Source organism: Pleurodeles waltl, chromosome 4_1, assembly GCF_031143425.1.
Source record: "Pleurodeles waltl isolate 20211129_DDA chromosome 4_1, aPleWal1.hap1.20221129, whole genome shotgun sequence".
In the NCBI taxonomy this organism is placed as follows: domain Eukaryota; kingdom Metazoa; phylum Chordata; class Amphibia; order Caudata; family Salamandridae; genus Pleurodeles; species Pleurodeles waltl.
This window is the reverse complement of record NC_090442.1, coordinates 844,541,978-844,555,934: the sequence shown is the minus strand read 5'-3', so window position 1 is coordinate 844,555,934 and position 13,957 is coordinate 844,541,978. Positions and strand designations below refer to the sequence as shown.

General features: G+C 44.3%; 1 protein-coding gene across 3 annotated transcripts in view; it reads left to right on the top strand.

The window, feature by feature from the left end:
• The window catches only part of FRS2 (fibroblast growth factor receptor substrate 2), a 289,441-nt gene that overhangs the window by 210,184 nt on the left and 65,300 nt on the right, over positions 1-13,957 (top strand). For all 3 annotated transcript variants that reach the window (XM_069229609.1, XM_069229607.1, XM_069229608.1), the window contains one exon: positions 8,353-8,508. In XM_069229609.1, the coding sequence (XP_069085710.1) occupies positions 8,353-8,508 (156 nt within the window). The remainder of the gene's footprint in view (positions 1-8,352; positions 8,509-13,957) is intronic.

The window sequence follows — 13,957 nt, the reverse complement described above, 5'->3', positions numbered from 1 at the left end:
GTTCACCTGTTGGCGGAATACCTTCCGGTAACAGACAGTGACTTTGCAAACCTGCTCAGCAGAATGCAGCAGCAAGCCCACAAATGGGAACTCCTCCCACAAGTCCTCATACCATACTTCCAAAAGTGGGGGTTTCTTCACATAGACTTTTTTGCCACAGCGGAAAATGCCAAATGCCCAATCTTCACCTCCGGGTACGCATACCCACTATCCAAGAGCAACGCACTATGGATGAATGGTCAGGGATATTTCCCTATGCTTTTCCACCTCTCGCACTTCTGATCGTGGTACGGAGGCTCAGGCAAACTTCTCTTAAAATTATCCTGGTAGTTCCCACTTGGGCGCGTCAACCTTGGTTCTCAAAACTCCTGGACCTATCTGTAGTTCCACACGAGAATCTCCCCAACAGTCTGGACCTTCTCCTGCAAACTCAAGGACAAATCAGACACCTACACCCGAAAACTCTCAATCTAGCAGTTTGGCTCCTGAGATCATAGTTTATCTACCCTGACTTCCCACAAGAATGTATGAACATTCTCAAGATAGAACACAGACCCAACACTAGAGCCTGTTATGCAGCAAAAAGGAAATGCACTGTTTGCTACTGTCAATCCAAAAATATTGATCCTCTAAAAGCAGCGGTGCAAGACATTGTCTGCTACCTGCTTCACTTGCAAAAGGCAAATTTAACGTACACTTCCATATGGTTAAACCTTGCTGCAATGTCTGCCTTCCTCCAAAATAGACAGCATCTTTCACTTTTTAAAATTCAGTTGTCAAAGCCTTCGTGGAAGCACTCAAAACAGGTTTTTCCACCAAGAGTAATGCCAGCACCCTCTTGGAGCCTTAACATCATTCTCACCAGACTCATGGGTTCCCCGATTTGAGCTCCTACACTCATACCCACTGAACACCTCCCAGTATATTCCATTCTGATCAATTTCTTTCTTGAAAAGGGTCATTCTTAGTTGCCATTACCTCACTCATGCGTGTTAGTCTTTGCCAGGCTTCATTCTTAGAAGACCCCTTTTTCCAAATACACCGAGACAAGGTGGTTCTCCGCACCAACCCAAGGTAGTCTTTCAGTTTCACCTTCCCCAATCTATTGAGTTGCCATTTTTTTTCTCTCAACCGGATTCAGTTGTGGAAAGAACTCTTCATTCACTTGATGTCAAAAGAGCACTCATGTTCTACATAGATAGAACAAAAGCTTTCAGAAAGTCTAAACAACTGTTGCCTTTTCACCACCTCATAAAGCTAACTCCATATCCGAATCAGGTGTAGCCAGATGGATAGTCAAATGTATTCAGACTTGCTATCTTAAAGCCAAAAGTCCTAGCTCACTCTACTCGCAAAAAGGGAACAACCACGGCTTTTTTAGGAACAATACCCATAGCTGACATTTGTATCGCAGCTACGTGGTTCACACCACACACCTTCGCCATACACTAGTGTGTAGATGTTTGAGCACGCCAACAAGTCAATGTAGGTAAGGCTGTGCTACATACACCATTTCAAACCACTGCCACGCCCACAGGCTATCCACCGCTTCTATGTAGAGTCTGTTTTGTAGTCTATGCACAACATGTGTTTCTACAGCCACATATGCCATTGAACCGAATACGTTACTTACCCTGTAAGCATCTGTTTATAGCATGTAGTGCTGTAGAGTCACATGCGCCCTCCCTTCTTCCAGGACGTCTGTGGCTGTTATACATTTAGTATGGTTATCGCATTACCTCACATACTTTACACTCATTTCTCATCTGCCTACGGAAGAACAATCTAACAATGGAGTCAGTGCCCATGTGCAATATCACCAAGAGGAGGAGTCACTTGACCTTGAAACTCGAAAGACTTCTTTGAAGAAAAACAACTTTCACAGCTCCGGACCCAACTATAAATAGCAGGAGTATGCAGAGTGTGTGAATTTACAGCACTGAATGCCACAAACACATGCTTGCAGTGTAAGTAACATATTCCTTACAATCTATGCTCAGCATGTGTATCTACATCTACACATGTCACAAACGAAAATTGTTGCCTTGTAAGCATCTGTTCGTAGTATGTAATGTTGTAGATTCACATGTGCCCACCACCCTCCCTGGCCCCTGGAACCGTTAGATTCTCTTCCATTCATGTTTTTTACTTTGCATGGTCATCTTTTCTGCATCTTCATGCTCCAGCTACATCTTCGTCCTCCGGGTGGGAAAAACAATTGGACTATGAAGCTGATGCCCGTGCGCATGGCTTGCAATAGGTAGAATCACCATACCTTGTGACTTAAAAAAGCTTATTTGAACAAAAACAAGTTGTACATGCCTGAGCCAGCACTATATGGTAGGAGTATGCACAGCATGTAAATCTACAGCACTACATGCCATAAACAGTTGCTTACAGGGTAAGTAACGTTTTACTTCTGGTGGACACTATCTTTTGAGAGATTCCTCGCTGCCCTTCCACCTCTCTTTCTGAGATTGAGCCGTTCATAAGGCTCTAGGGTATTCAGTCAGTTACTTTCTGTTGTTCTACTGTCTGCTAGCTTTAAGCTCCTTCAGTTCTGCACTTGCGGTTATAGTCACATGGCACCTCCAGGTGGTTTGCTAGAAAGGTTTCTGCATCCAGTCTGGCACCTCTGGGTATCCATAAGGTTACGAATCTTGTGAAAGATATGGTATTCATCAGAAATTGAATTAGTGAAGGTAAGTATCTTTCAGTAGGCTCTTTGGCCCTACAATTTTTCTTACCAATATTCCCTCATCAAGGGGGGCTTGCTAGACCCAGCTTGACCATACAAAAACACACTATTGCTTAGCAAGTTCTCCACTAAATGCACACTGGTTTGTGGGGTGGGGGAGTGTGGCCTATTAGACCAAATCCTCCCCCACGCCTGCCCTAAAAATCCCGGCATATCAGTCATAAGCAAATAGATACCTAGCACAGCTTACTCTGATAACCAGCCGTAACTCTGCCAACTGAGACAGTCTGCACTAGTTGGCCATTAAGATAGATGTTCTAGTTTATAAATTAAATAGAACTTAATGTCACCCATCTTGATTTTTTTTATTTTTTTTTATAAAAGAATGGCTTCCTTACCTCCGTTTCCATTGATTGTGGTTGATAACAATCAGCTGCTTTGCATCTTGCTCTTTAATCACCCACTGAACTCCTCCCACTATATTCCATTCTATTTCAGGTTATTTTTTTTATTGTTGTTTTTCATCTTCTTTGTCTAATCGAGTTATTAAAGTCTCCTTCAAAACCCCATATTTTGCTTTTTGTTTTTAATTATTTTAATGGTGTAAATTGTTCCACCGCTATTGCCATTTCAAAGAGTGGCATCAGATTTAATAAGACCAAATGCTAAGGATGGATTTGTGTAGTTGACCGCACCACCTTATCACAGTTGAACATGTCCGTTAATTTTCTTGCTTCCAGTCAGCTTTGACATGGTCCGAAATGTTCACTCAGACCTAGGTTCCATTCTACTACAATTCATGTAGGGGCCATGTTTTGTATTAGGCTGTGGATTTTCCTCTACATTTATCATTACCGAAGAGAGTTGAGGGGAACGCGTGTGTCCGATTCCTTTTCTTTGTTGTTTCTTTTGTTAGATGTAGTAAATCTTTCACTTCTCATTGAAATCCGAATAGTGTTTTTTGTACAGGAGTTCTCATTCACTGTTCCCTCTTTGCCTCTAGTGTTTTCCCTGAGCTTTACACTTCTGGGTTGTTATCGTTTTCGAAAACCGGGTGGTTCATTTGCGTTTCGTCATGCCCTAAGCTTGGCTTTATTCTACTTCTGTGTATCCCGTTGATTCATTTTTATAGCGATGAAAAAAATCTTTATCGCCTCTGATGATGATATGTTTTTATTTTTAATAGTTAAACAGCTGCCCAACTTATTGTGGGTAAAATATGCCCTTGCTATTTATAAAACTATTTTTTATTATCCGTGCTTTTGTGTAATCGGTAATCGAATATTGTTCTAGTTACTAAAAGCGTCGCTTTTGGAAAACGCTTTTTGAAATAATGCAGCAAGAGCAGCTTTACAAAGATTCTCAACCTTACCGGTGTTCTTGTGTATTTTTTTACCTTCAGCAGCCTTTTTTTTTGAGGCAGCAGTTCCTGGTGAATTTTTAATTTTTCCAAAATAGTAACATCGTAAATATGCATTTTAGACTGTCATTGGAAAAGTTGCACTTTCCCTAAATATTCTAGGACTGGAAGTAGAATACCAAATTAACTGGGCCAATGTCCAAAAAACCTCTACTGTCACGAGGACACACCTGACAGCCGGAAACTGAAACGTGCCTTCCGCCTGCAAATGGAATGCAATTGAAAAGAAGGACACTGGTAAAGAGAAAGGACTGCTGCCATAGAACCAGTCCTGTTTTAGTACTATGTTTCTCTCTACCGCTGTAACTGTGGTCTGATTCTGTTTACTCTTCCGGAGCCTGCCATGTGTCCCAAACCAACCCGAGGGCTGGAGATTAAAGGCATCAGGTGAAAGAACCCCAACAGGTCTCGCCCTTGTGACAGCTATTGGCTTTCGCAATGTGTTTTAGCAATGTTATACACCAGTGTGGTTGCTCTTCAGCATGGCTAAATTTTAGTGGCGTGGAGTGTAATGCAGTAGATTGGTGTTGATTGGTGTGGGGTAGATTGAACTTGGTTGGAGTAGGGTAGATTTGAGTTAGTTAGTAGAATAGATTGGGGAAGAGTGGGCTGGATTGGAGAGGGGTAGATTGAGGTGGGATGGATTGGGTAGATTGTATTGGGGACGCTTAAGGTAGATTGGGTTGGGGTAGATTGGGATAGATAGGGGTAGATTGGATTATACTCAATTGGGTGGAGTGGGTAAATTGTGTGGAATGGAGAGGTGTGGACTGTTGAGAGGTGTGCCATAGAGTGTCTTACAGTGTCTCAGAATGGAGTGGTGTGGCGTAGAGTGGAAGGGTATAGAGTGGTGTAAAATGGAGTGGCATAGTGTGGAGTATGCATGGTGTGGTAGCATACTGTCCTCAGACAACACATTTTCAATTAAGATGAGCATTACACTTGCACAGACAGACAGACAAAACAACCACTACCCCTCGCTCCTGCCCTGAAAGCTACCCTGCCCTGTCCTAAAACTTGCCCCGCCCTGTCCTAAAAACTACCTGACCCACCCCACACCCTAAAACCTGTCCTGCCCTAAAAACTGCCCTGGCTCCCACCCTAAGCCCTAAAAGCCACCCTGCCCTGTCCTCAAACTTACCCCGTCCTGTCCTAAAAAATACCCTGACCTTCCACCCTAAACAGTAAAACCTACCTGTCCTAAAAACTTCCCTGGCCCTGAAAACTAAAACCTGCCCTGTCCTAAAAACTACCCTGACCCCTGCCCCAAAAGCTACCCTGCACTGTCCTAAAAACTACCTCACCCTGCCCTAAAAACTACCCGATCCCTACCCTAAATCCTACCTTGCCCTAAAAACTACCCCGACCCTCCCCCCAACCTAAACCGTAGCCTGTCCTGTCCTAAAACCTATCCTGCCCTGGCCTAAAAACTGCCCCGCCCCGGCCTAAAAACTACCCCAATCCCCCACCCTAAACCATAAAACTTACCCTGAACTAAGAACTACACTACCCTGTCCTAAAAACTTCCCCGCCCCACTCTGAACCCTAAAACCTAACCCACCCTGTCCTAAAAACTACCCCAAACCCCACCTTTGTCCTAAACCCTACCTCGCCCTGTCCTAAAACCTACCCCGCCCTGTCCTGAAAACTACACTGACCCCCAGCCCTATACCATAAAACCTACTCAGTCATAAAAATTACTTCAACCTGTCCCGAAAACTATCCCGACCCCCACCCTAAACTCTAAAAGTGCCCCTGCTCTGTCCTAAAACCTACCCCATCCTGTCCTAAAAACTACCCAGCCACCCGCTCTGAACCCTAAAAGCTACCCTGCCCCGTCCTAAGACCTACCCCACCCTGTCCTAACAACTACCCACCTTGTCATGAAAACTTCCCCAACCCCCGTGCCAAACCCTAAAATCTGCCCTGTCCTGAAACCTACCCTGCCCCGTCCTAAAACTACCCTTCCGCCGCCCTAAACCCAAAAAGCTACTACTCTGCCCTGTCATAAAACCTACCCCGCACTGTCCTAAAGCCTACCCTGCCCCAAAAACGACCCCTTTCCTCCCCCACCCTAAACCCTAAAAGCTACCCTGCCCTAAAAACGATCCCACTCTGTCCTAAAAACTACTCCGCAGACCCTAAAACCTACCCCGCCCTGTCCTAAAAATTACCCTGACCCCACCCACCCTCAACTCTAAAACCTACCCCGCCCTGTCCTAACAACTACCAAACCCTAAACCTGCCCTGTCCTAAAACTGCCCCTCCCCATCCTGAACCTTAAAAAGCTACCCTGCCCTGTCAAAACCTACCCCGTCCTAAAAACTACCCCACCCTGTCTTAAAAACTACCCCATTCCCCACCTTCGCCCTAAAAGCTACCCTACCCTGTCCTACACCTACCCCTCCCTTTCCTAAAATCTACCCCGCCCTAAACCCTAAAACTTACCCTGTCCTAAAAACCTACCCCGCCCTGTCCTTAAAAAAAACTACCCCGACCCCACCTTCATCCTAAACCCTAAAAGCTTCCCTGTCCTAAAACATGCCCTGTCCTAAAAACGACCCCGCCCTATACACTAAATACTACCCTGTCCTGTCCTAAAAGCTACCCCACCCTAAAAGCTGCCCTGTAATAAAAACCTCCCCTGTCCTCTCCTACAAACTATCCCAACTCCCCACCCTAAAAGCTACCCTGTCCTAAAAACTACCCCTACCCTCTGACCCTGTCCTAAAAACTACCCCTACCCTGCTCCACTTACCTTTCTCTCCTCTGGTCGCTACTCCTTCCTGTTCCGCTCTTATTGCTCTCTCTGACGTTACCACGCATGTACTGCGTGCTAAAGGCATGCATGGTAAATGCATATGCGTGGTAATTGCAGCGTGGTCAATGCATAACGTTGCATTGACCACGTTGCTAGCGATGTTTCCCCAAAAAACACAAAACCAATAGTAACCAATGGCGAAATACTTTCGCAGGGAAACTTTGAGAATGCCCCCAAGAAGTTGTTAGCAATTGTAGTCTTCGAATAAAAATGATTTAAGGGGGTATAGGAGAGGGAAGGCAGAAGGTTAACCATTGTGTATTCAGTTGTGTTATACACAACATTTGCTAGTATTAAAAAAAAAAACACACACACACACACGAGTGGGGGTTTTCAGTGCAGAAGCCTACCCCAGGGAAATGCCTGATATTCCTATATGTGGCTGTAGGTGTGTGGCGAAAATCACAAAATTATATTTATGTTAGTGCTTTTATGGCAATTAAGATGAGTAAGTAGTTGATTTGCTGAACTTTGGCATACTTAGCACTTGGAAATAATGACAAGTAGCTAATAGAGTTTTTTCAGAGAACCATTTGAAACTGTATTCGCAGATAATTGTGCCTATTTTCATTTATGATTTTTTATATATATATATATATATATATATGGTTTATCAGTTTTTTGTTATGGACGGATTTGTAATACCATGTTTGTTTGTTTAGTGTAATAATCGTCATTCAGAAGAACAGCTGAAGAGCATATGTGTAATTTGTCTCTTGGGCAAAACACACATCCTTCTCTATATAGCTCCATTGAGATGTTTCCATTTTAATTGGCCATTTAAGACAAATTATGGACAAACCATTGGAAATCATGGCGGCATTTAAACGTCCGCACTGTGAACAATTTTAAAAACTAGCCGTTACGAGATTGGGCTTTCAATTCAGATTTCTTATTCATAACACTGCTGTATTTGTTTCTCTGTTAAAAAAGGAGAATTGACTAATTAAAGAGCCATATGAATAATTTTCACTGATGAATTTGTTTTTTCCAAGTATTGAGCTCAAGAAATAAGTTAAAACCTGTTAACTTTAACTTAATGCTTACAAAGGAAGACTAACCCAAAGCTGGGACTTGACTGGTTGCCTTTCTTGGCTGGTTATGGTAAGTTTGGCTCCCTCTGCTGTTCATTCACTAAGCAGCACAATACTTTGTCAAAACGCTGCATGGTATTGTGTTCAGCTTTGTTGGTGTCCGTCTGTTTTCCAAGAAATTGACTTGGTTTTGTCTGTCTTGTAGGCCTACATTTCTGTGTAAGAATTAGGACTGTTAAAACTTACATCTAATTTATGTAAGTATTTCCTGTTTCTGGTTGTAGGTTACAGCGTGCAGTGGTAATATGTTGTAAGTGTTAGTACTGTCTTTACATCTTTGCACTGAGGCAGCAAGTCAGTGTTTATTTTTCATTTGTAGGAATATTTGCATTTAAGTGTGCCCGAGCAGAGGAGCTATTCAACATGCTGCAAGAGATTATGCAAAATAATAGTATAAGCGTTGTGGAAGAGCCCGTGGTGGACCGGAACCAGCAGTCTGAGTTGGAAGTTCCTAGAACTCCTCGAACACCAACTAGTGAGTATTTCCATTACTTGTTGTTTTGGGCATAATTATGATTTTGTGGCACGTATATCATCTACCAGCTTAAGTACGAACTTTGCGCACCACTGTTTGAATTGACCTAAAGCAAAACTATACCGCTTTATTACCAAGCCATTTTTTGAAACACTTTAACCACAAAATTGACAATATTTCTGTTCCTGGAAGATGTGCATTGCATCTGCATCACTAATTTCGTTGGGCTGTACTGTACAAAGTTTTCCATCCCCTGGGACATAGTCTCCTAGACTTGCGGTTATGACCACATGCCTCCACTTATTTGGCCATTTGTGGTCCAAATCAACATTGGTAAGGGTTTTGCACCTCAAATGCCCTTTATCATTGTTCCCTCATTTTTTTTTTTTTTTTTTTTAACATGGGAGCTGTGTGCGGTTGGGTGGGTGTTGATGAGCTTTCTTCCTTGTGTCTCTCAGATGGCAGCTCTCTGTTGTTGATAATCTTTGATCTGCTACGTCTGTAGGGTTCAGGTGGCTGGTCACCTTGAGGCACCTTTTGTGATCTTTTGCTCTCATTGCCCAACTATGCATCCATCGATCACTGCCTGAACAAGTTGCATTCTCCTGCATGCACAGGTGTCATCTGCCCTGGGTTTCTTGGTGAGCTGGATGTCTAGGCTGTGCTCTTGATGGCCAGGGGCAGTGTGAGGCTCCTTTGTAAGTGTAGAATCAGTGTGGTTTTATTATTTTATGCATTTAATTATGACATCTGTTGTTAAATTCGGCTTCTTTCTCATCGCCTTGGTTAATTTGTTCCCCTTTAGAAAACTTGCAAACAAATTAGGCTTACATTGCTTTCAACACGTTTTTCAAGAGGCCCCTTTTTCTATTCAGGTTCTGCTCAAATGACTTGGAGAAGCCTTAAAGTGTAAATCAGAAGTTCTTTAACATTTTACCAATGCAAACATTTATTATTGGGCTGGTTTATACTGGTATTCTTTAATTATACACTGAAACTACTTGCATGCCTCTCCTCATACCGCATTCATTGTGGGCCAGTAGTCTGACTGTTGCTCATGCCCTTGATGTTGCCTCCATCTTATTGTGTTGTGATGTTGTGAAAATTGAACTTTTTATATCAGTGTTACTTTGTTGCATATTTGCATTGCCCACCCCTTTTGTTTGTTCTTTGTCTTCCTTTTCGTTGTGCCGTTGTGTTTCATGTGTTTATTGGTTTTGTTGCCGACTGTGTTTGGCCAATATCTCTTCAAAAGTGAAGCATTGTTAATTCTCTAGAATTTTAATCTTTCAAGGGGGGTTGATCATCATTTCATGAAGCTAAAGTTACTAAAATGGTGTCCCGTATATTGTGTGCCATCCCTCCACCTGTTTTTTTTGTTTTGTATGGTAGTGATTATATAATCTGCAGCATTGGCCCCTTTTGCAGGTATTTTAGACACTTTGATGGTGGACACTCTCGTTGCCTTCCATATCATGACTGTTGTGTGTTTTGCCAGCACTAAATATAAGTATGCAAGCTCTGGTGTTTGTCTTGGTAAGCATGCTGTTGGGATGCACTCGTAATGTCCTTTCAATCATTTCTGAGGTCTGAATGAATACCAGTTTTCAGAAGCTCCTAATATCTGTGAATTGTGGCTGTGGGAGCGGCATCGTCCTTCTCAAGGTTCATTTCAACTTTTTTTAAGGATTTGACAGAAGGATGTAGTTCTACATTGCCGCCAAACTGCTGCCTCCTGCTCAGTCATTAACACTATCATTTTAAAGATTAAAATCCTGATTAATGGTTTAGTTTCACCATCAGAAACCTCATCGCTGTCAGAGGAGCCATTGACAGCGAAACTGTCATCATCAAAGCCTTCAGCGATCAAAACATCAACACATGACAATTTATCAACCTTGTGGACATTTCTGCTGCCAGATAGCGGTCTAGATCTACCAAAAAGTGTACTATCCTTAAGATGCTGCAGTCATATGAATTGTTTTTGCATTAAAGTTCTGCACAGTGCAAAAGGAAGCTACTTTCACAGCACTTGCCCATACAACCCTACCCATAACCTCCTGTCTCTTGCCGTAATCTTTATCATCATCAAGATAATCTAGGTTCTGTTCTAGACATCTCTTGACAGTTGTGGAAAGATCATCTCTGAGGCGATCATAAACTTCAATACGTGCACTAAGATCTGCTATGTTATCTACATGCTATATTCGTAGGACAATGGAGTCTTATTTTTGTGATTCCAAAAGGAGCAGTTACTTGCCTTCATCTTTGCAAGCACTATCATTCAAGGTTTCACTGATTGATAACTAACATGCTTCAGGAATTCCTTTTACAGGGAGAATATAAATTAAATATTTACTTGTAACGGCCAAACCCAAGACTTCCGTAAAGTTCAAGACTTAGCAGCATAGTGCTCCAGTTAGACCTCGGCATGACAACATGCCAGAGAAGGGTCCTGTTATTTTATTATTATAATTTTTTTTATTTTACTTTTTGCAGATGTATCCTCTCCTTGCTTCAGTGGTTATGCCTAGTACAAAGAAAAAGCATGTGAAAGCCACTACCACAAATGGTCCTCCAAAAAGAGAAAGCAAATACTTTGATGCTGTAGGGCAGAAGATGTGTGGGGCACCTGCTGTTAAAATGAAAGTAACCAATGCCTCAGAACTGACAGACATGACCAACTCTTTTGGGATTTATCAAAAAAGTTTGTTCAAGACGTGCAGAAAGGGAAAATGACGAGAGGAACGGTGATGGGGAATGGTGCCCGCAGGTGGCAACCAAAGGCCGAATTGTCCCGAGCAGATAGAAATGAGGCGTCACAAAGGCAGATGATTAGAAAACCATTGTGGCTGACCTGGGTGCTTCTGCTACATGCAGTGACTTGAGTCGCCAGGATTCAAGGCCTGTGTAGGAGGCTGGACTGGCTTGTAGTGAGTACCAAGGGGTACTTGCACCTTGCACCAGGCCCAGTTATCCCTTATTAGTGTATAGGGTGTCTAGCAGCTTAGGCTGATAGATAATGGTAGCTTAGCAGAGCAGCTTAGGCTGAACTAGGAGACGTGTGAAGCTACTACAGTACCACTTAGTGTCATATGCACAATATCATAAGAAAACACAATACACAGTTATACTAAAAATAAAGGTACTTTATTTTTATGACAATATGCCAAAGTATCTTAGAGTGTACCCTCAGTGAGAGGATAGGAAATATACACAAGATATATATACACAATAGCAAAAATATGCAGTATAGTCTTAGAAAACAGTGCAAACAATGTATAGTTACAATAGGATGCAATGGGGAAACATAGGGATAGGGGCAACACAAACCATATACTCCAAAAGTGGAATGTGAACCACGAATGGACCCCAAACCTATGTGACCTTGTAGAGGGTCGCTGGGACTATTAGAAAATAGTGAGAGTTAGAAAAATAACCCTCCCCAAGACCCTGAAAAGTGAGTGCAAAGTGCACCAAAGTTCCCCTAAGGACAAAATAGTCGTGTTAGAGGGAAAATGCAAGGAAAACACAAATCAGCAATGCAACAACGATGGATTCCTGACTGAGGGTACCTGTGGAACAAGGGGACCAAGTCCAAAAGTCACAAGCAGCTCGGAGATGGGCAGATGCCCAAGAAATGCCAGCGGTTGGTGCAAAGAAGCTCTTACTAGGCTGAAGAACTGTGAATACTGCAGGAACGACAAGGGCTAGAGACTTCCCCTTTGGAGGATGAATCCCCCACGCCTTGGAAAGTCGTGCAGAAGTGTTTTCCCGCCGGATGGACGCCAACAAGCCTTGCTACACGCAAATCGTGCGTTTGGCGTTTTTGGACGCTGCTGGGGCCCAGGAGGGACCAGGAGGTCGCAAATTGGACCTGCAGAGAGAGGGGACGTCGTGCAAGACAAAGAGTCCTCACTGAAGCAGGTAGCACCTGGAGAAGTGCCAGAAACAGGCACTACGAGGATGCGTGAAACGGTGCTCGCCGAAGTTGCACAAAGGAGTCCCACGTCGCCGGAGACCAACTTAGAAAGTCGTGCAATGTAGGTTAGAGTGCCGTGGACCCAGGCTTGGCTGTGCACGAAGGATTTCCGCCGGAAGTGCACAGGGGCCGGAGTAGCTTGCAAAGTCGCGGTTCCCAGCAATGCAGCCCAGCGAGGTGAGGCAAGGACTTACCTCCACCAAACTTGGGCTGAAGAGTCACTGGACTGTGGCGGTCACTTGGACGGTGTCGCTGGATTCGAGGGACCTCGCTCGTCGTGCTGAGAGGAGACCCAAGGGACCGGAAATGCAGCTTTTTGGTGCCTGCGGTTGCAGGGGGAAGATTCCGTCGACCCACGGGAGATTTCTTCGGAGCTTCTGGTGCAGAGAGGAGGCAGACTACCCCCACAGCATGCACAAGCAGGAAAACAGTTGAGAAGGCGGCAGGATCAGCGTTACAGAGTTGCAGTAGTCGTCTTTGCTACTATGTTGCAGGTTTGCAGGCTTCCAGCGCGGTCAGCGGTCGATTCCTTATCAGAAGGTGAAGAGGGAGATGCAGAGGAACTCGGCTGAGCTCATGCATTCGTTATCTAAAGTTTCCCCAGAGACAGAGACCCTAAATAGCCAGAAAAGAGGGTTTGGCTACCTAGGAGAGAGGAAAGGCTACTAACACCTGAAGGAGCCTATCAGCAGGAGTCTCTGACGTCACCTGGTGGCACTGGCCACTCAGAGCAGTCCAGTGTGCCAGCAGCACCTCTGTTTCCAAGATGGCAGAGGTCTGGAGCACACTGGAGGAGCTCTGGACACCTCCCAGGGGAGGTGCAGGTCAGGGGAGTGGTCACTCCCCTTTCCTTTGTCCAGTTTCGCGCCAGAGCAGGGGCTAAGGGGTCCCTGAACCGGTGTAGACTGGCTTATGCAGAATTGGGCACATCTGTGCCCAACAAAGCATTTCCAGAGGCTGGGGGAGGCTACTCCTCCCCTGCCTTCACACCATTTTCCAAAGGGAGAGGGTGTCACACCCTCTCTCAGAGGAAGTTCTTTGTTCTGCCATCCTGGGCCAGGCCTGGCTGGACCCCAGGAGGGCAGCTGCCTGTCTGAGGGGTTGGCAGCAGCAGCAGCTGCAGTGAAACCCCAGGAAGGGCAGTCTGGCAGTACCAGGGTCTGTGCTACAGACCACTGGGATCATGGAATTGTACCAACAATGCCAGGATGGCATAGAGGGGGCAATTCCATGATCATAGACATGTTACATGGCCATATTCGGAGTTACCATGGTGAAGCTACATATAGGTAGTGACCTATATGTAGTGCACGCGTGTAATGGTGTCCCCGCACTCACAAAGTCCAGTGAATTGGCTCTGAACAATGTGGGGGCACCTTGGCTAGTGCCAGGGTGCCCTCACACTAAGTAACTTTGCACCTAACCTTTACCAGGTAAAGGTTAGACATATAGGTGACTTATAAGTTA